The sequence below is a fragment of the Orbicella franksi genome, chromosome 11 (genome assembly GCF_964199315.1).
Source record: "Orbicella franksi chromosome 11, jaOrbFran1.1, whole genome shotgun sequence".
In the NCBI taxonomy this organism is placed as follows: Eukaryota; Metazoa; Cnidaria; class Anthozoa; order Scleractinia; family Merulinidae; genus Orbicella; species Orbicella franksi.
In genome coordinates, this window is record NC_138155.1 from 5360216 (window position 1) to 5384364 (window position 24149).

General features: G+C 36.6%; 1 protein-coding gene across 2 annotated transcripts in view; it reads right to left on the minus strand.

Annotated features, from left to right (window-relative positions):
- Position 1: 1 nt before the first annotated feature.
- Positions 2–24149, minus strand: part of LOC145502346 (Fanconi anemia group D2 protein-like) — a 29001-nt gene continuing 4853 nt past the window's right edge. The window contains exons 6-46 of one of the 2 annotated variants that reach the window (XM_081481631.1): positions 23617–23674; positions 22972–23030; positions 22728–22806; positions 22187–22311; positions 21405–21492; positions 20387–20491; positions 19813–19910; positions 18560–18659; positions 18311–18346; positions 18085–18225; positions 17520–17654; positions 16774–16905; positions 16085–16192; positions 15110–15159; positions 14918–14977; positions 13446–13527; positions 12873–12992; positions 12398–12471; positions 11728–11853; positions 11313–11416; positions 10873–10988; positions 10637–10745; positions 10157–10229; positions 9812–9848; positions 8872–8999; positions 8632–8713; positions 8249–8365; positions 7768–7896; positions 7440–7558; positions 6917–7030; positions 5894–6027; positions 5652–5751; positions 5039–5164; positions 4367–4466; positions 3180–3251; positions 2934–2972; positions 2736–2810; positions 2166–2240; positions 1767–1844; positions 976–1152; positions 2–496 (exon numbers count right to left, since the gene is read on the minus strand). In XM_081481631.1, coding sequence (XP_081337757.1) covers positions 425–496; positions 976–1152; positions 1767–1844; positions 2166–2240; positions 2736–2810; positions 2934–2972; positions 3180–3251; positions 4367–4466; positions 5039–5164; positions 5652–5751; positions 5894–6027; positions 6917–7030; positions 7440–7558; positions 7768–7896; positions 8249–8365; positions 8632–8713; positions 8872–8999; positions 9812–9848; positions 10157–10229; positions 10637–10745; positions 10873–10988; positions 11313–11416; positions 11728–11853; positions 12398–12471; positions 12873–12992; positions 13446–13527; positions 14918–14977; positions 15110–15159; positions 16085–16192; positions 16774–16905; positions 17520–17654; positions 18085–18225; positions 18311–18346; positions 18560–18659; positions 19813–19910; positions 20387–20491; positions 21405–21492; positions 22187–22311; positions 22728–22806; positions 22972–23030; positions 23617–23674 — 3952 coding nt within the window. In that variant the 3' untranslated portion in view covers positions 2–424. Of the gene's footprint in view, positions 497–975; positions 1153–1766; positions 1845–2165; positions 2241–2735; positions 2811–2933; positions 2973–3179; positions 3252–4366; positions 4467–5038; positions 5165–5651; positions 5752–5893; positions 6028–6916; positions 7031–7439; positions 7559–7767; positions 7897–8248; positions 8366–8631; positions 8714–8871; positions 9000–9811; positions 9849–10156; positions 10275–10636; positions 10746–10872; positions 10989–11312; positions 11417–11727; positions 11854–12397; positions 12472–12872; positions 12993–13445; positions 13528–14917; positions 14978–15109; positions 15160–16084; positions 16193–16773; positions 16906–17519; positions 17655–18084; positions 18226–18310; positions 18347–18559; positions 18660–19812; positions 19911–20386; positions 20492–21404; positions 21493–22186; positions 22312–22727; positions 22807–22971; positions 23031–23616; positions 23675–24149 lie in introns of both variants that reach the window. The other variant, XM_081481630.1, reaches the window with a different exon arrangement.

The following is a 24149-nucleotide window of genomic DNA, read 5'->3' on the forward strand; positions in this document are numbered from 1 at the left end:
GAAAAACATTTTCTTCATATTTATTGTCAGAAATGTTTTGCTCGGCAAGTCTAATAGATAACAACAACAACTGATACCGTTTGCTAAAAAAAGTACCACACAAAAAAGTCTTGCCATTCATTACAGAATCACTATTAGCTTTGTTGAAAACAATATGCAATTCTACTTGCTCACTTGTAACTTTTTTGCAATGGCTCTAAGTTAGGCCGCTTTCAAATTCCTTGTCTGTTTTACTAGAAGACTATAAAAGTACAAAGGAGCATAATATTTATTGTCATTATTACTCTGTTTGTTAAAACTAAATAATTCAATATTCTCTATACACAATGTATTGTCTTGGTAAAAGCAGGGAGCTCAAACAATACATGTAATGGTACTGTAGGCAGTAAAACTGGCATTAATCACTGTCTGAGCATTTCCACAATTAGAAACTCTCGCTGTATGACTCTCCATTGTCACTTTTTGATTCTCTGTCATGACTGCCATCTGCATCTCCCTGGAAAAAAGGTCACATTAAATTGCAGTTAAGGGACTGCATCATAGTTGATAGTCTCTGTTTTAAAAAGTATGGCTAGGAGCTAGGGTTTTACACATTATGCTCCATTTTTCAGCATTATGCTAATGTTCAAGACTTGAAAAACATTACCATTATGCTCCATTGTGCTCACAAAAAAGCAAATATTTACCCTTAACACTTACTATATAGAAGCATGAGCAACACCTCAATGTAATCATCCACTGCTCTAGCTTTGTTATTGTGAAATGAGTTTTCAGGTAAGGAAAAAACTTGCTCTGATGCAGCAGAACAGAGTTGAATTGGCAAAACCTGTTGGCATGTGCTGTGTGTACTGCGTAGTCAAGTGACAGGTGCCCATATGGAAGTTAGGAATGAGAACCTCCAACTGATGATAATCAGCCCACCTGTGTGCAGTTTTTAACTTCATTTAGGAGTCACCCAAGTGTAGTATGCCTTACCTCAACGTCGTCATCATCATCATCATCCTCATCCATTTCCTCAACTTCTTCCTCCTCTTCACCCACTGGTTCCTCTGCCACAGACTGCTGCGACATTATTTCCTGCCCTTGTATATCCCTGTTTTTTAGATTTCCAAGCCAGAATGCCTCATGACATTTGTTTAGTGTAAGCATTGCCTGCAAACAAGGTCACAAATGTATTCAGCCCTCTCTTGTTTCGTGGTTTAGTGATAAAAGAGACTTTTGAAAGACTAAATGCACATAGTCAGAAACACTTGACAATGTGGCCAACAATGTTAAAAATTTGTGTATCAAGAAGTTTCTTTGCTGTAGTTCATTCAACATTATTTTATAACTATTTAATTGTGTTATTACTTTATTATTGTTATATTTTTGGACTCAGATGTCATTGTAACATGTAAGAGTGTAGAAGAATAACATTGGAACAATCTAATTGTATTTGTCTATGTACAGCAAAAAAACTTAGAAACTCCTTTCAGTTAGTACAGCTAAACTGAACACATAGCACAAAGTAAAACTGAAAAGGCTTGGGTGAGCCACATGATGTGTCCCATTTGGATCATGGTGAAGTACATACATGTATGCACTGCTGAAATGCACACTGAATAACAGTACTTGGAAAAGAAAGAGGATTGGTTTTGGTGTTTCACTTGGTAAGGGTTACAATACATGGCAGCCTAACATGTATGCCATAGCTCCTACCAGGATTTTAATAACAGAACCCTCTTGCCTCCTGTGGTAAAGAACATGCTAACAACTTCAAAGTGTACCTTGACTCTGAAGACAAAGGTCTCTAGGCACCTCTTGAGTGCTGGGACATGATTCGTGAGAGACAGATCTTTTGCCACCTAATCAAAGATCGAAAGTATGATTATAGTCAAAAGTCTTGGAAATCAAACCATGGCAAATTATCTGCGATCAGGTATTCTTTGTTCCACGGGCGGTGGAAGAGAGGGATTCAGGGAAATAGGAAAGCCGAGATATTTGTTCGATGAGTTCTCTGTTGCCTCCAAACTGAATTCTGTGAATAGTGCAATCAGCGATTTCATCTAATAGGTATGAAAATCAGAATTTATGGGAAATCGTGTTTTTACTGTGGCATTGGCATTGTCATTTTATCAGGTTATGGATATCTGTCTATTAGCACTCAAACACTCTTATTTACTGACCTTGCTGTGACTGCAAAAATGTTGGAGTGATCTCGTACTTTGTTGCAAGTTTTTTAACAATCCATGGATATCATCCTTTTGGAACAAACATACAGTGAGAAGAAGTCCCTTATTTGAAATGGAAACTTCAGCTTGCATTTTTAAGAATAACTTGACCAAGTAACTGACCTACCCACAACCAGTCCACCAACAGACTGACTGACACACAGACAGACCAACCAACCAACTGACTAACTAACTAGATGACTGACTGAGTAACCCACCAAACAACAGATTGACCGATTGACTAAAGAGCCAACCAATCATTAACCTGACTGAGTGTGGGACTGATGACTCGCAAAATCACTGACGGAATATTAAATGACTGGCTGAATGATGACTGGCCAAATCATTGACTAACTGAATGACCAACCAAAAGACTGACCAACCAACTGACTGCCTGCCTGATGTACACGTAGTTGGTGACATACTCACTAATGGACTCACTTAATTTGGTTAGATTCTAGAAGGAAAAGGGTGTAAACTTGTATGTACTCCATCGCAGTGTTTGTCAATATATAAATTACAAACCTTGTGCATCCTGAACATCAAATCAAGTACTGGCATTCCTAACTTCAAGAATATGTCCACAAATAAACGCCCATACTGTAAAATGAGTGAATTAAAACATTTCAAAATTTAGCCAAAATTTTAAAAATTGCAATGTTAAGTGCAGCCATTCTTATACTTGGACCAAAACTAATACAAAGACATTGTCAATTATAATACCTTTAATGAGGCTCCAATGATAGATCTCTGATCAAAAGCCTGGTAAAATTGAAAGCAGAATGAGAACTTTAATTCCGAGTTCAGTTTTGTACTTTTCACTGCTACAATATGTTGGAAAGATTGCTTGAGCCAAAGCAGCCTTCAGAGCAGAGGTTATCCCATATGAAATGTAGCAGCCAGGAGTAAAATATTTATGATAAACACTATTTCACATTAACCACAGCAAAATGTTTGAGACTAGCTTACCTTTACCAAGTTTATCATAATATGGAAAATCCGCACAGAAATGTTCAGTTTAACAAGTCTCTCTTTGTGAGTCTGATGGTATGAAACAAAAGTCAAATCCAAAATGGAAGTATTCTTAATTGTCAGGAGGATTAAGCATTTTAAAAAATCTTCTAAGGAACTTAAAATGTTTTTTTCTTTTGTGGACACATGGTTCAACATCTTGGATCATATGTACTAACAGCATCCATAGTTGCGTGTCAATTGATACCCTCCATCGATACCCTACATCGATACCCTCGATTGACCCTCAATCGACACCTCGGTGGACACTCGATCGACACCTCATCAACATCTCGGTCAACAGTTGGCTAATTTTCGATCAATACAGTCATATGAGTCCATCCACACTCGGCCGACTATCGACCGATTGTTGATCAAGTGTTGATCGAGTGTCAACCGAGTATCGATTGGGATGTTGATCAGGTACCGATGAAGATGCTAATCGAGCATATTGATCAACAGTCGATCACAGTTGCCATTAGTATACATGATCCAACATCTCTATAGTACAAGAGGAAGTTGTAGAAGTTGTACACAGAAGAGTTGTCTCACAAAGATGTTCAATTCAGAGGGTGATAACTTTAGGACAGAGAAAAGAGAAGGTTGCTGATGGTACCAGGGCATCTCCTTAGACAGAGATGTACACTTAGGGAAAGGTGTCTGGTAAACACATGTCTGCAAGAGAGGATGATCTAAGAGAACACACCCTGCTGCCCCATGATAATTTTTGTAAAATCTATTTTCCACTTTGCATCACATTGTGAAAGTTATTTTTATTTTCATTCCCATGATTGCACAGCCAATGCCCAACGGTCATCGCATCACGTTCATCTAAGTCTGAAATTGAAAGTCAATCTAACAGGTTAAGAGAAAGAAATCAGTTTGTGTTGAACTACCACAATGTTTGCATTGCAGAATGTAGTGTCAGTATGACCATGCACTAAAATTAGAATGAAAAACTTGTTAAGGGAATAGGCTCATGTATGGGAGATATGTTCTCTTAAATCATCGTTTCTTGATGTCTGCCAAAGGAAAGTGTCTGTAACTAGACGTTGCATTGCAGTTTCTTTTCTTTTACTGACTTCCATTTCTCTGTCTCATCTTCATTTCTAAAGTAAACTGGCAGAAATAAGTGCAGTTACTACCTCTGGCGGGTCAGTCCTCTTGAGTGGTACAGAGTGAGTTTGTTTTACACTTCCAATCAACTCTTCCATCATTGCTCGGTAAAAGCAGGCCATGGATGATCTAGATAAGTAGAAAAAAAAGATGGTTGGCAGGGGTTTCATTAACATTTTCAGCAACTCGATCAAATATCCCAACGGACGACCAATCTCCCATTTGATTGGCTTATTCCCTCAGGTCTAAATTTAGCACGTTACCACAAAATTCTGGAGAGCGACAGGTGTAATTTCCTGTTTTATACTACAAGTAAGCAATGCCTTTTGAACTAAATGAACGATAGCTTTAAGAGAAGAGTTTAAAAAGAAAATTGACAACTGGTTTGCACAGGCAGACAAAACTTTTTTAAGTGAACTTCTTTATGAGAAAAATTTTAAATCGGATAGTCAAGCGGGCAAAATCGTCCTCACACTGAGCCGGTCAATTTGCCTGGTACCTGGCCCTGAATGAAACCCCTGATTTAGAACAATTTGGCAATTCAGTGTGTAACACCATCATAAAGTCCTGGAGTAAATAAAAATTCATAATAAGCAAGTGCTGTCAGTACTCTAGAATATTGACACTAATTGATTTATTGAAATCAGCCTCTAAACTATGCATACAATGTAAGAGAAAATCAATGATCAATTTTCAGTTACCTTGTAAGTGTTGGATATGATGTGGAAACAGCATTCTTGTCCTCATCTTCAATCAGTTCTGTCATTGCACCACCAGCAATTTCCTCTATTGTGGCTAAAGTGTCCTCAGCAGAAGATAGGTGAAACCTGAGGGTCAAGCAACAAGTAAGAAACTCACTTTTAATTAGCTACATGTACAAACAATGACTGGCCCACTTAACACAAAACTCTGATTTCCATAGCATAGATTGTCAAGAAATGTTATTTTTCCCCTTTAAACAGGATATGATATTACACCATTACAGGCAAATTGCTTTGTCATTGATCAGCATTTTGCTATCTCTAGGTTACCCTAATAATTTGCTTGTGTCTGAATTTATTCAACTGGGCAGAAAGAGAGGCACTATGCAAGTCAGCAAAGGTATTTTGAGAAATGCCAAAAACCACCACCATGACCATAACCTTAACCCTTAGTTTAAAGGTGAGTTGAAGGGCAATCGCCATTAGCAAGAAGCACTTGCTGTTAAAATGTCTAGCAAGAATGTAACAAGGACACACCAAGCTTGAAATTTCTCCTGACCAGTTTTTGATCTAAAGACCATGTTATGTTGTATGTTACAAGTGATTACCTCACCTTAGCAAGAACTGAAGTGACTCATTGTATTTGGCTCCACTTTCTCTTTCACCATCAGATCTGAGCCACTCACGTTTCAGGAAATTCCCTGTTAATTCAGCTGAAGTTTAAGAAAACAATAAAGTTATTGTAATTACTTCTTCGTAAAAAATTTCCAAGGCAAGGTAAGAATGCTCTCTGATATTGTGGCTTAGTTGAGGAATTAGAATACGAGCAGCAAATCAAAAGGAATCACAATCTACCTAAGGCAGTATTCATGCCGTTATCAAAGTCCTGTCCCCTCTCACTCAAAATTACTAAAAGCTTTGTAAGACTGACAGCTGTTGTGATATTAGGTATGCTGCTAGAGAACTGCTCCAGGTAGTGGAAGCTCTGTCTGCAAATACAAAGCAAATTTTTAATAATTATGGTGAGCTAAATCCATTTAGCTCAGAGAATTACAGCATCATATAATAACATGTAGGCTATTCATTAAAGTCTTTCATAGCATGTACTGTTCCTGTGCACTAGACAAAATCACTGATTGACCAATGAATGAATGGGGTTCTGTCATGCATTGTCAATTCCATAGTTTTATTTGCATGATTTCCCTTTGTGAATAGAAAGATCAAAATTGTCATAATTGTAGAATAACCCAATCAACATCAATTAAGTATCACCAAAATGCAACAATTTTTGGCAAAAATTCAAAGTAACAGCACCCATTATTACATTATTCAGGTGCAATTTCTTTTAAATGAAATTTTTGCTCAAGCTGTTGTTAATGTTTTGCTGTTCCTCTAAGTTAAAACCAGTAAAAATATTGCTCTTAAAACACTTTCTGGAAACAATTCAATAGCCGGGCTGTGCTCCAAAAGCACCCCGGGCTGCCACAAGTGTCATGGGTGACTAACTTTTGCCTTTGGGCAACTGGAAAAACTTACACTTTTTTCGTATAAGCTTAAGTGCTGGGCACCCAGGATTTTATGGTTAGGTATCTTTGGGCTGCTTGTAATTTTTGAAGACCACAGCCTTAAACAGTTTTGGATTAATTTTGCAATTACCTCTAGCAAGGTAAAAGGTAGAGTTACAGTCAAGCCTAAGCAGTGCACACTACTGGAGTTTATCCCAGTTACTTTATGTCATTGGGTGGCTATGAGTATTGCTGATCCCCTGGATGGTATGCTACTCAATCACAGCTTATAATTAGCCCATAGAATTTTTTCTTCTTGTCAAAACAGGTTGACCATGTATATCATACCAAAATCATTTGAGAAAGAGCATACTTAAGAAGTTCTTGAAATCCAGGCTGTGACTTGTTAGAAAGCTTTATGCGTGATGACAGCACAAACAATGCCTTCTTTAAAAGACTCTGATGTTCACTCATCATATAACCACTCCTAAAACAAAAAAAAAGTTAAAACAAACACTGTTCTGATCAGATGACTTTGATCAGATGTTTAAAATCCTGAAGTAAGGCACTGTTGCAAAACTTTGGTTAAAAAGCAAAATAATAACCCCAAAACCCTGAAAGTATTTTATTAACATATTCCATCAATGTATACCACTTAAAAAAACTTTTTACCCTGAAACCCCCCTTTACTTTCAAAAATATATCACAGCATCCGTTCTCATTGTGAAAAAGCCTACAAGAGAAGCTGATTCTGCATAGATTTTAGAAGGATAAACTGGAAGGACCTCCTACGTGTCATTCAAGGTTAATAAATAAACCGTGGTTCCATGACAGCAGTTAGTTAAATTTACTTCAACACAATCTTTAAATATTCTATTTCTGTAATAAACACAAACCATCCAAAAAGAGTCTGCAAAGAGTTGAAAAGCAGATGGAAACAGGAAGCCATATTTTGTGCTTCTGAGGTATTATGACCCGGGCCATCTATCAGTCCATCATTTTGGGCTATCAAAGCCTGCAAATTGAGAAATAGTAATTAAAAAATTAACTATTCAAGCAGAGACAGAATTTTTTTAGAATACATGTACCTACTCTGTATTAAGTCATAGAGAATAGGTTCCATACATTTAAACAATGAATAATGGTTTGTGGGTCATCCATCCTATAGCATTGCTGAACACCCTCGTATTAGAAGAAGTGAAGGAACAAGCATAACTGTCATACCTGAAAGAAAGCACTGGTAGCTTCTAAATGCTCACACAAGGCTGGCAGCAGGTCCACAACATACTTGGCTACTTCCTTTGATGAATGTCTTGACAAGTTGGAGAAGCCCACCAGTTTATCCTGACGAGCCTACATCAGGTTAGGGTTAAACAGCAATATGGTTATGATCCAAGTTAGCATACTGACTAGGATTACAATAATACATGTGGAATGGTTCACAAAACAGAAAGTAAAGTCTACAACATTGCAAATGTGGTATGACAAAAGAAGTAACCAGATAATTCACGATTGACAAATGATGCAGTTAGCAATAGGTTTTCTCATATATATGGAATGAATTATGCACTGTCACCCATGCAAAGATCATCCCTTCAATACGTGGTCAATAATCTACCATGGATGGAAAAAGTAAGATTCTCTGTAAAATGTCACACAAATGTTGAGTTAAATGAAGAACTTTTATTATTTTCTGCAAGCTTACCTTGAGAAAGCTTCTTCTGGAAGATGCAGATGCTGATAGTGAATGTTGTAGTTTCCTGGAAAGATCTTCCAATAAAAACTCTAGCTGAGGTGCCTGGAGCTGCACAATAGTTGTCTCCTTTACAGCAAACACCAATACAAAACAGAAAACAGAAAATGTGTTTTATCACTGCAATATGAGTAACTGTTTGCTGCTGAGAGTAAGACAACACAATTTAATACTTGTAATAAAAATATGCCACTAATGATCTCAAAATTGCCAGGCATTTGCCACGATAAGAGTGCATCAGATTAATAATTGAGTCTGGCCTGAATGTGTGATTGTGGTATCCTATACAAAATGCAGTTATGCAGGTTTAATAACACTTATTTTTTTCTACAAACCTCTGTATTCATGTCTGAATCCAGCACAGCACGGGACACTAATCCACATTTAAGAATATTGAATGTTTTAAGATCCAGCTCCCTATAAACAAGGTCAGACAGAGTGGAGTTAATAATAACCTCCCCTATTGAGATCAAATGTGCTGTTAACATTTACTGTTGAAAATGGTTCATAACTACAGTCAAAAGTCAAAATAAAGCTAAAGAGAAAAACTAAAAAGTAAATGGGATTGCTTTTACCTAAGAGATGCTCTATACTGTGACATTGACACTGACACTGGCTTTTCTTTCTCTTTAACTTCTTTGGCATTGTCTTTCTGTGTATCACTTTCTTTGTCATTGACATTTTCTTTTTCCATCTCTTTTATCTACAAGCAAAGGACACAACTGGATATTCATTCTTCACGGCATTAAGCATCATGTTTGTTAATGGTTGAAAAAGCTACGAAGCTAATAATATTAGAAATAAGAATCCCCTCATAGGCAATGAGTCAAGCAGTCCTGGTTTGAATCTAATATTAGGATTAGAATTTTAGGTTTAGGATCTTAGACATTTTATTGGACTTTATTGTACCTGATGAATTTTTATTGAGTATAAATAATGATTAAGAAAGAAAGAAAGAACCCTTGCCTGGATACATGTACTTGGACTGTGTTCAAGGGCAAGATCTAAGTTACATGTATATGTTCGGTGGCCCACTACACCCAATAGTATTAGTAGGCATAGGTTGTGATGAAACTACAACAGCCACCAGACAAAACACTGCAGGTAACCTTTGATCGACTGGCATCCTACCCAGGGGGCAAAAAACAATAAATAGAAATTTGCAGTGGCAAATGCCATGGAGAGATTCTTCATCCACTGTGCTTCCAGACTGAATATTAATCTGAAAGTGTTGGAATGCTCTGGAAAACAAACTACGAGCCTTGTGACTCTATGAATGGCTAGAACTAGAAAGAGCTTTCAACTGATATTACATATATTAGGAACTCATTCTACCTTTACTTATCTTGTATATTCCTCGTAAGAGGGCTAAGCTACTTTTTTCACCCTTACATCAAAATCAGTTGACATATCAATCAAGGCAGTGGAGAGAGCCATGGCAAGCCTCTAATCTTAGAGACATATTCAACAATGTTGCAGGGCTGCTAGTTATTCCTACTGAAAATGCTTCTTTACCTTTTCTATGGAATCATCAGCTTTTTCACTGTTAGACCTATGAAAAACACAACGTTCAGATTATAAGCAAAATAGGTTAATAAATTGTCTCAAATTCAATGCCGAATACTTGAGATAAAATAACGACTTATTCCTGAGAAAGATTGGTCATTTAGTAGACTGGTCATCATGAGTTTAAATAAACTAGAACCTGAGGCTACAGCTAGCACAACCAGCACTGATGTTTGTAAAACTTAAGCCCATTCAAGTTATAAAAGCTTACATTTTACATCTCTAGACCATCTGGAAGTTACATTGATGGCATGCATTTACAATACAAAGATGAGAAGTGCAATGTGTTTCTACCCTTTCTTTGCTTTCTTTCCTTTTTGGGGTTTTCCTGTATTTCCATGAGGAGCTGGACTCGTCGCCAGTGACTCTTCAAAATCAAATGTAGCAAGGGAAGGCTTATATGATGGAGTGGCTGAAAAAGTTTCAATTCACAGACTAAAATAAACAGCTAATTTTGGAAAAATGATATTACAACCAAAAATACAACCTAAAATACAAATTCAACAGCTCAAAAAGGGATGATGGTGACAATCTGTTCAAAATTGTCCTAGGACAGAGAAGTTCTTAACCTCATTTTTCTACCGATTTACAGCCTTATGAACACCAAATTGTTATCATTTTTATGTTGCTTAGATGCCAAAATTGAAATGCTGACAAAGAATCACTGAGCTATGTTGAAAGCTGTGTTGCAGCTTTAGGAAAAAACTTGAAGCAAGAACAGAACTGTCTAACAAACATCATCAAACTTGCTCATGGAATTGAAAATCAACAAACCTGCAAGGCACTTTTCAAGAACTTTACACAGATCTGTGATGTTCTGCAATCTAGCAATACTCTTTCCCCTTATTTCAGGGTCTTCTTGGGTTGCAAATGCATTCACAACCTAAAAATCATGAAGGATTTTCGACTTGAAATAACTGCACATCATAATGAAAATTACATTTTGGTCATACAAATAATTCAGAAGATATTTTGTTTAAACACCTGGCACAACAAATAGATACATGTACCTCTCTGAACCAGTTCACTGTGTGAAACAAAGTGCCACAAATGACCTCTCTATCTGCTTGATCTAACGAAGCAATTTCATTGGCCAGTTCTTGCTTACAACTAACCAGTGGACACCCTGCACAAGAGATGTATAAAAGAAGTCAAATAAATATATAAATAAATAAGTAAATAAATGACAATGCACAATCATCTCTTTTGATCCCCTTCCCTCTTCTGTGGAGCATACAGCATTTACAATGTCCCGCCACACATCATGGTCTTGGGCATTTTTTTTTCGACACAGTACATACAATTAATTTTCTTACTTATTGGTCACCATTTCCAGTTGTTTATCCCCAAAAGAATAAAATTACCATGACATGCAAGGATAGGTAGCTCAAGTCACAGTGTGAAAAGAAAGTCTTGACTAGTTATTTAATTAAAAGACATAAAATTTTACCTAAAAGAGCATCAATTCCTTCAAGATCACCCTTGTGCTGACTTTCTTCACAAGCCCTCAGTAGACGGAAATGTGGTGCAAGGCAAATAAGGGAGACGGGAGCACTGATTTAAAGATAAAAGCAGTGAACAAAAAATTGAAACAACATCATGTATAACAGGCAAGGGTTATGGAGGGATTATTTTCAGACACTGCTATAATTTGGTTATGTAAGTACTCCGACAGCAATGAGTTTTGTCGTATTTTGTTTCTCATAGAAAGCAGTTCTCTTTTCCAAAGTGATACCAAATTTCTGGCAGTGAGCTCTATGATTGTTCAAACTTGCAACTTTCAATTCTACTTGTACGTGTACTAGTAAACTTTAGGTACCATCTTTATTCAATTGCAAGGCAATACACAATTACATTTCTCTTACCTATCACTTTTTTCTTTGCTACTTGCATTGTTTCTGGAGGCCAGTAGTACTGGAAGAAGGTTGACAGCAATACTGCCTTCCTCTGACTCATCCAAAGCATGACACAACTCCACAGGAAGACCATCACTGGGAAAAGAAAAATGAGTCTAATTATTAGCATCTACATTTCATTCTTTATATTCCCCATCCCACATGTGCTCACTACACACACAAAAATTGTGTTTGCCCCAGGTCTAAACTTAGTCAACACAAGATACTGGGGGTTTTATAAAGGCTCAGGCACCAGGCAAATTGACCGGCTGTGAGGATGATTTTGCCGCCTGGTTTGACTGTCTAGGAGTAGTTTTGTTCAAAAAGTTTTGCTGGCCAGGGAAAACGATACTACAGTGTGATTAAATCAAATTGGTATTATACGATTATTTTGATGTGTACCTTATTCTACAACTTTACATGGTAAAATCACACCATAATCGATAAAAACATGCAAAGAACTGGTGTCAAGCATGGGGAAGTGTGTGATAACAAGTCACAATATATTATTGGTTCAGGCTTTGCATCTGTCATTGGTTGAATGCAGCAACATAACCAGAAAACCCCATTTTGCCAGTTCAGGTACCCACTGTACTGGTGGGACACGACCTCATTTATAAGATAAGATAGCTAACGTTACCTGGCAATTGGTGCTTCCCTGTCCACCAGAAAGTCATCTTGAAAGTCTGCTACAACTGTTTCACTGATCCATGACTGTAAGTGAGAAATGCTAAGCAATGATTTACCTCAGCAAAGGGAAACAAGAAATCTTAAATGAAATTCTTGTGGTTCATAAAGATTAACAACATGAATTGATGCAGCTGGAATAAAAGAATATTAACATTGCCTCCAAAATACATATCAACTTAATGGCAGAAGAAAAAAATCAATGCAGCTGTCATAATCAAATCAAGTTCTACATCCTAAACAATTGTATATAACTTATGGGAATGAAATGTATATCACAGCTGCTACAGACAACAAAATTTGAAAAATTTCCAAGTTGAAAAGATACTAAAAATGGTAATTACATTAAATTAGGATAATGGGAAAATTAAAATAATGAAATAATTAAGTTAGTTTATCAATTAATTAATAAATTAATTAATTTCTACCTCAATTTTAGGATCAATCCCTCCCAGCTGAATAATTCTTGCCAGTTCATCATAGAACAGTGCTGCTGCCTCTGGAGTCTGGCTGATGCTGTTCCGTATCATTTCTAACATGCTCACAATCTGCCATTAAGTAGCATCTTAGCTAATCAGTTTCCTCACTCAATTATAACACCCAGCCTGCTGCTATTGCAGGCACCTTCAACAAGAAGTATTCATATGAACTATATTTATAACTTTCCCAGGTTTCGTTACATCAGGTAGTTATTTAATACATACATGAGCACATGAACGTCTTTATTGGTGAGGTGGCATGTTCAATATACATCTTTAACTGAGTTAATTGAAAAAAAGACATCACCACTGACAACAGTTTTTTTTTTTTTTTTTTTTTTTTTGTACAAATTACATGTAAAATGATTGACTTCCAGTTTAAAGTGCTTGATCTTTCACAGCCATAACAAGTTGCCATGTGGCTGAAACAGCAGCCTGACCATCAGATGATATTGACAGCAACTGCAGGAAGGCTTCTTTCTCTGCAGATTTACACTATGAAAACTGTTCGAAATAATTTACCTGTTTGTACACTTCATTGGAAAGAGTGGATCTTTGCTGGGACTGTGTATCCATTGTCTCTTCAGACCCCTCCTCCCCAGATCTGTGACATTGCAAAGAAACAGGAAATTGAAGGACATGATTTACATTAAATTAATGATACCCAGTTGTGCATGTTTAGGACTATTTTGAGACCCAAATTTGGCCTCATGGACAAGTAGTGAAGATAAAAAAAGGCCTAAATCAGGATCACTGTTGTGGGGTAAGACTTTTCAAACTCATTAATAATTCATCATGTTAAAACAAAGAAAACCACAACCGTAAAGAAGGTTTGGATACCCAGTCTTAATTAGCATAGATTTTGACGATTCTAGTTCTCTGTTTACTCCTTAGTTTGTATTTCGATTGAGAAGATATACCAAACACTTGAGATAGTGTTTCATCGGCTATCCAAACAACTCAAATTTCGTTAAAAAATACTCCACTGCATGTCGTATTTTCAACTGTCTTCTCGATGTTTGGATATCCTGATGAAACACTATCTCTTGTTCTTGACATGTTAGTATATAGAGGATTTTACAAGGGTTTGTAAAGATATGACTTTTATTCTCGAGTCGCTGTGGCAAAACAATATTTTACAAATGAGCACAGTGAATGAGTAAGAAATAATTAACATATTTTAATATAATAATAATTAGTAATAATAATAATAATATTTATTAACTTCTATTGTGCCATTATCACTGTAAAAATTCTCGTCGCCACCACTTGGGTCCCGGATGTAGTTTCGTATGAATTTTAAGAGTGGTGGATCTTCTAGTACAACACTTCTGTCTAATAAACTTATTAATTATTATCCAACTGCAGCGAATACCGTCCAAATAACAGCACAAATATACAGCGATATTGTACACTTATTTGTACAGTAGAAAACCTGTTTGCCATATAGGTCAGCATGCGCACACAAAACTGTCACACTCTCCCTCTTTTATCGATAAATTTATTGACTACAGCAGTTGGATAGTAAATCTCTTAATAGAGGTTTTGGTGTGTAATATCGCTGTATATTTACTCGTTGTTTGTATTTTGACTCGCCCAATGGGCTCGTCAAAGTACGGCCCAACTCGTAAAAATATACAGCGATACTACACACCAAAACATCTAATAAGATATATCTATCACTGCACCTTTCTCCACCCAGGGGTTAGTATAAACATGTAGCAGCAAACCTCTAGTGCAAACTGACATTACTACAAACTAGAGAACTGAATACGTATGCTAAAGAAGAGCAAGTCAAGCACTGACACAGGGTGAGGAGTTAATGCCCAGCAATCAAAACTGAAACAAAGGCGCTACGTACAAGGACAGAGGAAGATCAAATCTCAGATTACTAGCTCTGATCACTTTGTATCATCCTTATTACAACAGTGCTAAAATTGCCAAAAATTTAAAGACATTCAGTTCTACAAAACAGGGCAGAATTAATAAAGAACCTTTTCTTGGCCATGCTGCGTACAACCATTATAGCTCCTATTATACCAATCCTCTTATATCTGAAACATGACAAGCCAAGAAATGCGTCACTGTAAATATGGTTTTGTCAAACAATAACTCAAGTCCAATAACCTATGCCATAAATTGTACATTTCAAAGCCTTGTGATATTGAACAATAATAATGTCTCACTTGGCAGAGTTACTTGACAGTTGTTTTCTTATAACAATGTGCATGTCATCCTAGAAAACAATAACAAATGATCCATTTGTGAATGAAAAAACAAATATAAAATACATGGATCCACATTTTTCAAAATGGCATATTCTACATACACATTGGGTTAATCAGTATGTCATTGACTTTGGTATAAAAACAAAATAAGCCATTCACCACGCAGGGGGCTTATATGGTTGCAGGCATACTACCTTCTTCAATTCCAACTGGGATCAATTTTGTAATTAAGAGCAATATTCATAAATGTATTGATCATTTTGTAACCCTTACAGTGCAAGTCCAAAAATCGCAAACACCAGAAATATCGATTGGTATTTATGAAATATTATTGTGTAGAAAGGGAAAAGACAATTAAGCATGAGAACAATAAACCACAAACAGTAACGGTAATTAAAATTGTGGTTTGTGGGTTTGAGGTTTGCTCATGTGTCGTAAACCTTGTTGTGATTAGTCAGTACATTACTGACCTGTCAGAATCAAATCAAAGTGCTCATGGTTTTTTTACTTGTATGGACAGTAAGAGGGAGCATTATGACTAGCACATACAAAGAAAGCTAAAACATCCAGAAAATACAGAGAACACAACTACATTGTTTCGTTCTAACATGAAATGAATGCGCGACATCTTTATGCAACATGACGTAACAATGCCTTACGTAATTAATTGTTAAGATTGTTGAAGCCAATACCACTAGTAACATATTTGAGAGACACCAATGGGTATGTAAATATTATTCTGTGTTAAGTATATTAATCCTGGCATCTGTTAACTATAATTCTAATCTGTTAATAGATTTCGAAGACATTTCTGTGAACAAGATGACTGAATAAACTGTGAAATATTTGGAATCTTGGCTTTGGCTACCAATCTTTTGAATCATTTTGCTAAATCATACAACTTTAGAAACACAAGGGTGGCTAGACTGGTACCTGAATTAGTCCTCCATCTTGTTGGTTTGTAAAGGCCAGAGTACTTAACATACCAAACAGCTTTCGTATTTGTATCACAGTGAGGTTGTCCAGGTAATCTAAAATACCCTGAAAAGAGCAATTTACATCATCTACATTACAGAGAAACTGATGCATAAGGAATTAAGAGTAACTATCATCAAAAGTGGGAAGTAACAACAACCAAGTCCCAAAGGTTATTTTTGTTTTTTTGCTAAGACAGGGCTGTGCTCTAGAAATGCCCGGGTGCCACAGGCAACTAACTTTTGCTTTCAGGTGACTGGAAAAACTTACTTTTTTCATATAAGCCTAAGTGCTAGGCACCCAGGATTTCATGGCTAGGAACCTTTGGACTCCTAGCAAGACCACAGCCTTGCTTAGAAGGCGACTTCCAATTCCATCATGAACATAATTTTTATCAGAATGTCCTGATCAATCTGTTTGTTTCCGACTCTGATCCACAGTGTTTGCATGAGGTCTAGCACTTCATACTCCAACTCAGATACTGACTCCATGGCCAATGTCAACTAGTCATAAGTATTGGAGTTGTTCTAGTCTCCTCTTTTAAATACAAGTAACATAGTTGCAATTTTCTTTGCTAATACATGTACTTTGCACAAAATAGAAAAATAAGTTTAAAAAAAACACTTTCAAAATTTACACATACTTACTTTAATAAATATCGCAAATGGCGCCATAATATCTGGGTGTGATTCAACAAGATCTGACAGCACATCTAAAGATGCATCCGCTTCTGCTGCATATCCGCTTCCAATGTGAGTCACCAAGGTTCCTACTATCTCCTAGATTGATACAGTGTATTGATAGATAAGTCAGCCCAGTGTTAACAATAAATGACAGAAATCTCATGCACTCCATTATCAGGAGGATGGCTGATGAGATTACAGAGCAGAAGTTAGCAACGCATTACATCGCAAGTTCTTTTTCAAGCTAAAGAACATAGGCTACATTTTCAGAGATCGTGCTTACTGTACATGTAGGTAGTGCTGGCCAACACTATAGGCTGATATATTGGCCAACACTCAGTCAATATACATCGGCCAAGTATCAGTTGACACACAGTCGGTTGAATGTCAGTTGAGTATTAGTCAAGTAACAGTCGAATGTCAATCAAGTATCAGTCGAGTATCGGCCAATATGTCAGCCATTACTCAACTGACACACATATCGGCCAATGTATCAATCGGTACTTGACAGATACCCAACAGACGTGTGTTCCCAGCTACTCAATACAAGACCAATACTTGGTTGACATATCGACCGAGTGTCAGTCGATACATCGGTCAATAGTGTAAACCAAAATTACCTAGAGTAAACATGATCTACATTTTCTATAGAATAGATGCTGTTTTTATTAGTAAAGAAAAACTTGGATTACAATGTCATCTATTTATACCTGCTGATAGTAGAGGTCAAACGATACAAAAGCTAACTTGTACGTGGCACAAGCATAAGAACAGACAGAAGGGTCGGGAGATCGCAGAAGAACTTCAGCCAATGATAACAAGTTTGAGAAGTAATCCCTCAGAATCTAAAAAATAACAAAAATACGATAAATTACAAACCAACCATGGTAACAAACCACTGTTGGTTTTTTGAACATCTCTAAATACCTTCCAATTCTTATTTTAAAATTTCCTGTTAGTGATTTCATTTTTAAAAGAGACAAAAGAAGTGAATGGTAGATGGTGTGCTTGTGTATGTGGTCTCAGAAGCTTGACTCTGCTCAACAGCGCTTGTTACGGGACACCCTGATGATTGAAAACTTAAAAAACAAGTTTTATTAAATTCAGGCAGCCCACCCTTTTGATAGAAACTGTCTAGTGTTTCAGGTTTTGTAAAAAACCATTATTTAATAACAATTCATTAATTACATGTAACAGTTTTCACAAAACCTGTAACACTAGAAATTTGCTACAAATTTGCTACCTGCATTTAATATCACTTTTCATTATTCCTACCTGTGAGTGTGAGTTAAATGCAGCGCTCAGCATCTCCTCAGTGAAGTGGCCATTTTTTATTTTATTCCTAATCAAACTTTCCATAGCTTTCTTTCTATTAGCAGTAGAGTGAAGGATAAGCAGAACAAACAAGTCTACAACCTGTAAAAATGACACAAAATAACAGGGCTCAGTTTAATAGTTATGTATTGCACTGGGAGGCAACATGATTAATGTAAGACCCCACCTTGTGCTTTACGGAAGAGTTGACGGATTCTATAGCCTGGAATTCAAAATTCAAAACAAAATTATATTAACCACCAATAAGTTTATAAATTCTCAATTTTATTTAAAAAAAGAAAAACAAAACAAACAAACAAAAAAACAATAGGAGATTTACAGACCTTATAATTCTGAAATATTGTCTAGTACTCTCAGAAATGTGTACACAATAAACTAACAGCCTAGATTTTAATTACCTATTCATGTCCCTTACCTTTATCCATCCCTCTGCAACAGATCTCTGAAAACGTATTCCTGAACGGATTGCATCCAGGGTAAAAAGTTCCCCATCATTTGTCTTGTTCAAAAGTGACCTTAATCAGACAGCAAATTATTTGTTATATCGTACAGTTCTGAAAGGAACAAGCCTAGTTATTTCCAATTTACAGTGACTGCAGTGGTAGCCTTATTCTATTGCTACTTTTGAATTTCATAACTTTTAGGTACCTAACATATGCACCACAAGTCATGCAAGCCACTCTATCTACATAAAACAGAAATGTTCTTGATAATAAGAGAGGGGAAACGGACATAAACTCTTGTTGAAGGTGATTTTTATGATACACCAAATTAACACACTGATAGAGTTTTTTTCTCACATCATGGGCTATCTAAAACAACAGTACTGTCATATCATTTCAGAGCAGATCATTGTAACACTATCTTTTATTTCCCATTGTTTCTCGTAACAAGTTCATTTACGCTTAAGGTCAGTACTTTTGGATGGTCCTTACTTTTGGCTTGTTGCTAAGCACTATGTGATGATAACCATGGGATAATTGTTACTTTCAGGGTGTGGTTACATTGTACTTTCAGAACTTTACTGCAACACTTGTTGCGGCAGCTTTGCTGGATCTACAGTTACACAAGTTACTTTATTGTATAGTGAGGTAGTAACACTTTAGTTGCTGGATTGGAAGTACACGCAAACTAAAGAATTTATGGTAAAGAATTTGGATCATGTGTACTAAAAACATCCCCACTCAAGTGTTGATCAATACCCTCAAGTGATACCCTCAATCGACATTTCGATCGGTACTCAAATTACATCCCAATTGATACTCAGTCAACACTCAATTGACACTTGATCAACAGTCGATCGATAGTTGGCCAGGTGTCAACCGACTCATATGCACCCTTATAAAATAAGTTGACTTGTGACTGACTGTCAACCAAGATGTTGATGGAGTGTTGATCAAGTGTCAACCAAGGTGTCAATGAAATGTCAATTGAGTATCGATCAAGGGTCGGTCAAGGGTATCAATCAAGGGTATGGAAAAAGGGTATCGATCCAGGGTATCGATCAACACTCAGTTGCAGATGCCTTCAGTACACACGATCCAAGAATTTTCCAAGAAAAGTGACATATCATTGCCGATACCTTGAGCTCCCTGGTTTCTAATGGTATGGTTCCCTTGTTACAAATTACTAACTAAACACACTTCTGTTGGTTAATTATCATCTCACCCTCCACGAGACCTTCTCTGCTCTGCAGGAGTTGAACAGGCAGCTGGTGGTAGTGTAGTTGATGTGAAATCTAAGTTTGACCTCAGTTCACTGATTACCTAAAAAATAAAACATTACCATTGAAATTAAATGATGAATTAATTATTTTACTGATTAATTAACTACAGTGCAACTTCCTGGTACACGTCACCAATTGAAAAATGATGAACCAGACAAAATGATGAAGACAGAACCTAGTAAAATTTGAAAAGTCTTTGCCATAGCCAGAAAAAAATTATGGCTGAGGCAATAATGTCCCTGGCTAAATTGTCTTCCTGGATATTAAGGATGTTTATGATAACTATGAACAAGAAAAATGGAAAACAATGACAAATGATAAGTGCCTCTGCTTGCCTGTTATTAGCTACGGCCCTGAAAGTCAAAGGGATCAGTGGTCAAATTATTGAACTGGTATGATTACAATGGTGTAATGTAATGCACCACGTTGAAAACATTAACAGTATGTTACAATTTCAGTTATAAGCCCTGGGCTTCTGACTTATGTAAAATAATAGTATCTTTCAGGTTCTTGTACCTCAAATGCATCACCATCTCCAACAGACTGCAGAATAAATTTCACCACCACTGGTAGGTCATCCACTTCAGCGGAGGGCAGCATCTCGATAACTGACACTCGCACCTGTGATTGTTTGAAAATAACTCTTACTGGTACATTGTATTCTATTCATTTTTGTTCCTATGAATTCAAACTAAATTAATACTATTGCCACACTCATTCCAAACCAATTTTCCAGATTTCTTTTCTCCAGAATCATCTTCCCATAACTGTGATCAGTAAAATGCCAATGGACATGAGAGCAGCATCACAGACATTGCTGTGCAGCTTGTTCAAACTTCAGCAGTTCTTTTGCCAATGATTAGTCTTACTAGTCTTAATTTGTATTAAAGAACATCAATTGGCAGGTAATTTGGAAAAATGTTAGTAAGACTAGTGTGTTATGGTTCTCAGTCATGAAAAGTCTTGTACCAAGTAATATATCAAACACGATAAGTCATTCCAAAACTTTGAAAATTCCAGAACTTTGATAACTGACTGACATCAGTCATCCAGTATTTTTGACAGACTAAGTTGAGATGTTTGGAAGTGTGGTTGAACACTGTCTCGAGTATTTGATATACATGTATCTTCTTGAAACTAAAACCAAGGAGAAAACAGAGATGAGATAAAATCACAAAAAAATCTATCAGTAAGTTTGTTGATTTCAAATAATACATGTTAGAACACTGTCATTCACAGGTATCATTTATTTTAAAAATACATGTTTATTAATGAATTATTAAGATCATGGAATGTGCTTAAAGTTTGAGCAATGCAAGTGCAAAAATTATTTACAAAAATCTGTTCATAGCATGGTTACAATTTTGAATACTATTTGAACAACCTAATTTAATTCAGTTCTCCATTAAGTGACACTGCGATTCATTTGGTAACTTTATTTTTGCCTTTATTATTTGAATGTTCAACAGAAGCTGTCTTAATGACTTTGAGAAAGTAGATATATACCTCATATTGATTTGGTGATGTGACTCACCTCTGCTAAGAGGTCTGGCCTTAAGCTCAGATTGGACAGAGCATCGAGAATAGAAACAGTTAGTCCAGTGTTCTGACAAAGAAGCTCGCTGTGCAACAAGAGTGAGGTCACATGACATTGTATTAGAAGCCTGTTGTCAATTTTGCTAACAAAGATGGCTCATATTGATTCTTCATAGGCACATTGTCCCAACTTTAAGAGGAGAGGAGTTGGGAAGGTGCCTCCAAAAAATACTTACAATGAGCCAACTTAAGTCTGCTGGGGCAGATCAAGGGGAGTTCGAAGATTCGGTCAAACCCCCTAAATTAAAAAAAATGAGAGACTATATAACAAGCTGATTTTTCCTCAGAATGTCTGAGATTCCATTTCCGAGGACCTCAATTTTAAATATTTTCTGGCATAAGATGCCCCAGACCCCCGACAGGGGACAGCCTTTGGCAGTCCATATCTCGAACCCCCTTCTCTAAAATCATGTACCTGCCCCAGGTCTGGTTAACAATGATACACTAGGAATAAAGCTACATTTAGGATGATGTAGGGTTTTCATTAAGGGCTGGGCACTGTACAAATTGACCAGCTATGCAGACAATTTTGCCAAGCTGGTTTGACCATATAGCAGAAAGTTTTCCTAACAAAGAAGTTCAGTTCCTAATAATTTTGTTCACCTGTGAAAACCAGTTGCCCTTCTACTGAAAATGTTAATGAAACCCCTGGAGATGGGTACTTTAAGCAAAGTTGACAAATATACAGTGACACTTAAACTGACCATCAACCAACTGTACCTCAGTTTCCTAGCAACCTCAGTGTGTTCTGAATCATCCAGCACCTCAGGAATACATGTGATGATTTCACGCTGGATGTCTAGAGATGTTATGCTAACCATCTCTAGCATTTTTTCAGTCAATTCCTAAATTTCCAACAAAATAATATATTACTCAGACTTGCAAACTAGAGTGATGTTGGCAGTCCCCAATCTGGTACTGGTAAATTACCCTCTCATTTCTTGTTAAAAAATCTCCTTTGGTAATGTCTGGTTCCAGAAAATACCCTCACGCATGCCATGGAGGGTTATTAGAAATTCCAAAAAGAAGGAGATGGATCTTTCAAGAGGGATGGGAACTTCAAACCAAAATACCTTCCATGGGAGGGATATGAATATTTTATGAAATTGTTTTAATGTTTTAGTCATGAGGTACATCAATATTTCTAAGTGCTTATATGCATGTTCAGCAGTTGAGAAGCAAAGGACAAAAGCTACATATGATTATTAAAACTACTAATAATTATATTACCAAGAACTGTTGTGATGTAGTAACATCCTACCTTACTCTGCGCAATGAAGTCAAGCCATCTAAACTGGTTTAGGACCAGGCGAGGGATATTGAAATCATCTACACCATTGCTGAAACACCAGATAAAATTTCACTTTTTTCACTTTTGAATATCTTCCATGCAGTGCAAAACTGGAGGCTTGGAAAATTCTACATCACATATTTTTGTTTTATATAATTTAAACAATAATATTTATTCATTAAAAAATATATAACTGAAGATTGGCTTTACATACTTGCCATCATCCTCTGTGAATTCTGGGAGCTTTTCCAGAAGCATGTTGGCAATCTTTGGCTTAAAAATAAAACAAATATTAAAATATCATTGAATAGATGCTTGTTTCACTGGGTACCAGTATACATTTACATGTATGTCTGGGATTTACTGTGCATAAAAATCATGTACCTGAGTAAATAACAAACAAAGTTAGACAGACAGACAGACAGACAGTACATTCAAGCAATCTTTCAATCCAACTTTAAACAAACAAGAGGAGACAATACATAATACAAACAGGCACCTTTCAGTCTGTACACAGAAACTTTTGTAAGTCTTACACTATCAGAAAATATTTGTAGGATAACTTCCACTCCATCTTCCAGCCTGTGTTCCCAGTAGCAGATCTATCAAGGGTGATACCCATGAGGGAGTGCAGGGGGGGAGGGGGGGGGGGGAGAGAAGCCAAGCATCTCTCGGACCATTTGTTCACAGACAGTTACATTCACTCCACTCTCTGAGTCTCCCTCCTTTTCTATGTATACTAAGAAAACTATACCCTTCCCTCCCCCTTATTAGCAACAAGGTCTGCCACTAGTAAGAAAGACAAGACTTTGATTGTACCTGAAAGGAAATTGTTAGATAATGCTGTTTTGTGTCTTACCTGAAGGATATCTACACCCAAAAGCATTCTGATCAAACTTTCCTGACTCCCTCCATATCTAAAAAACGAAACACTACTGGTAAATAAGGTACTGAGCCCTTAGAGAGAAAAATTGGTTCATGTTAGGATGACGGGTGAATTAATTTTTATGAGATGCAATCCATTTTAGAGGCTGAAAAAGAAGTATTATATTAAACGGTCAGTTCTCAGGATTAAAGTACATTTCACCATGTAGAAAAAAGACAATTAATTTAATAACTTCAGGAGTGAAGAGTGGTTGGAATGTATCATAGTTTTTTTTAGATGAAACTTGAAACCAGGAGTTCCCTACACAAAGGAAAGCCATGTTTGAAGTATCCAGTCTGTAGTTGTGTTGTACTTAAGACATGACAGTTTGCAGTACAATCTGCCAATTAACTTCAAATGAGTGACGACAAGTCTTGTACAGTAGTTTGATATCCAATTAGAGCACGTGTCATTCTTGCTTAGATGTAAACAATGGCAAGTCACCTTGTTTCCCACTACAGTATCAA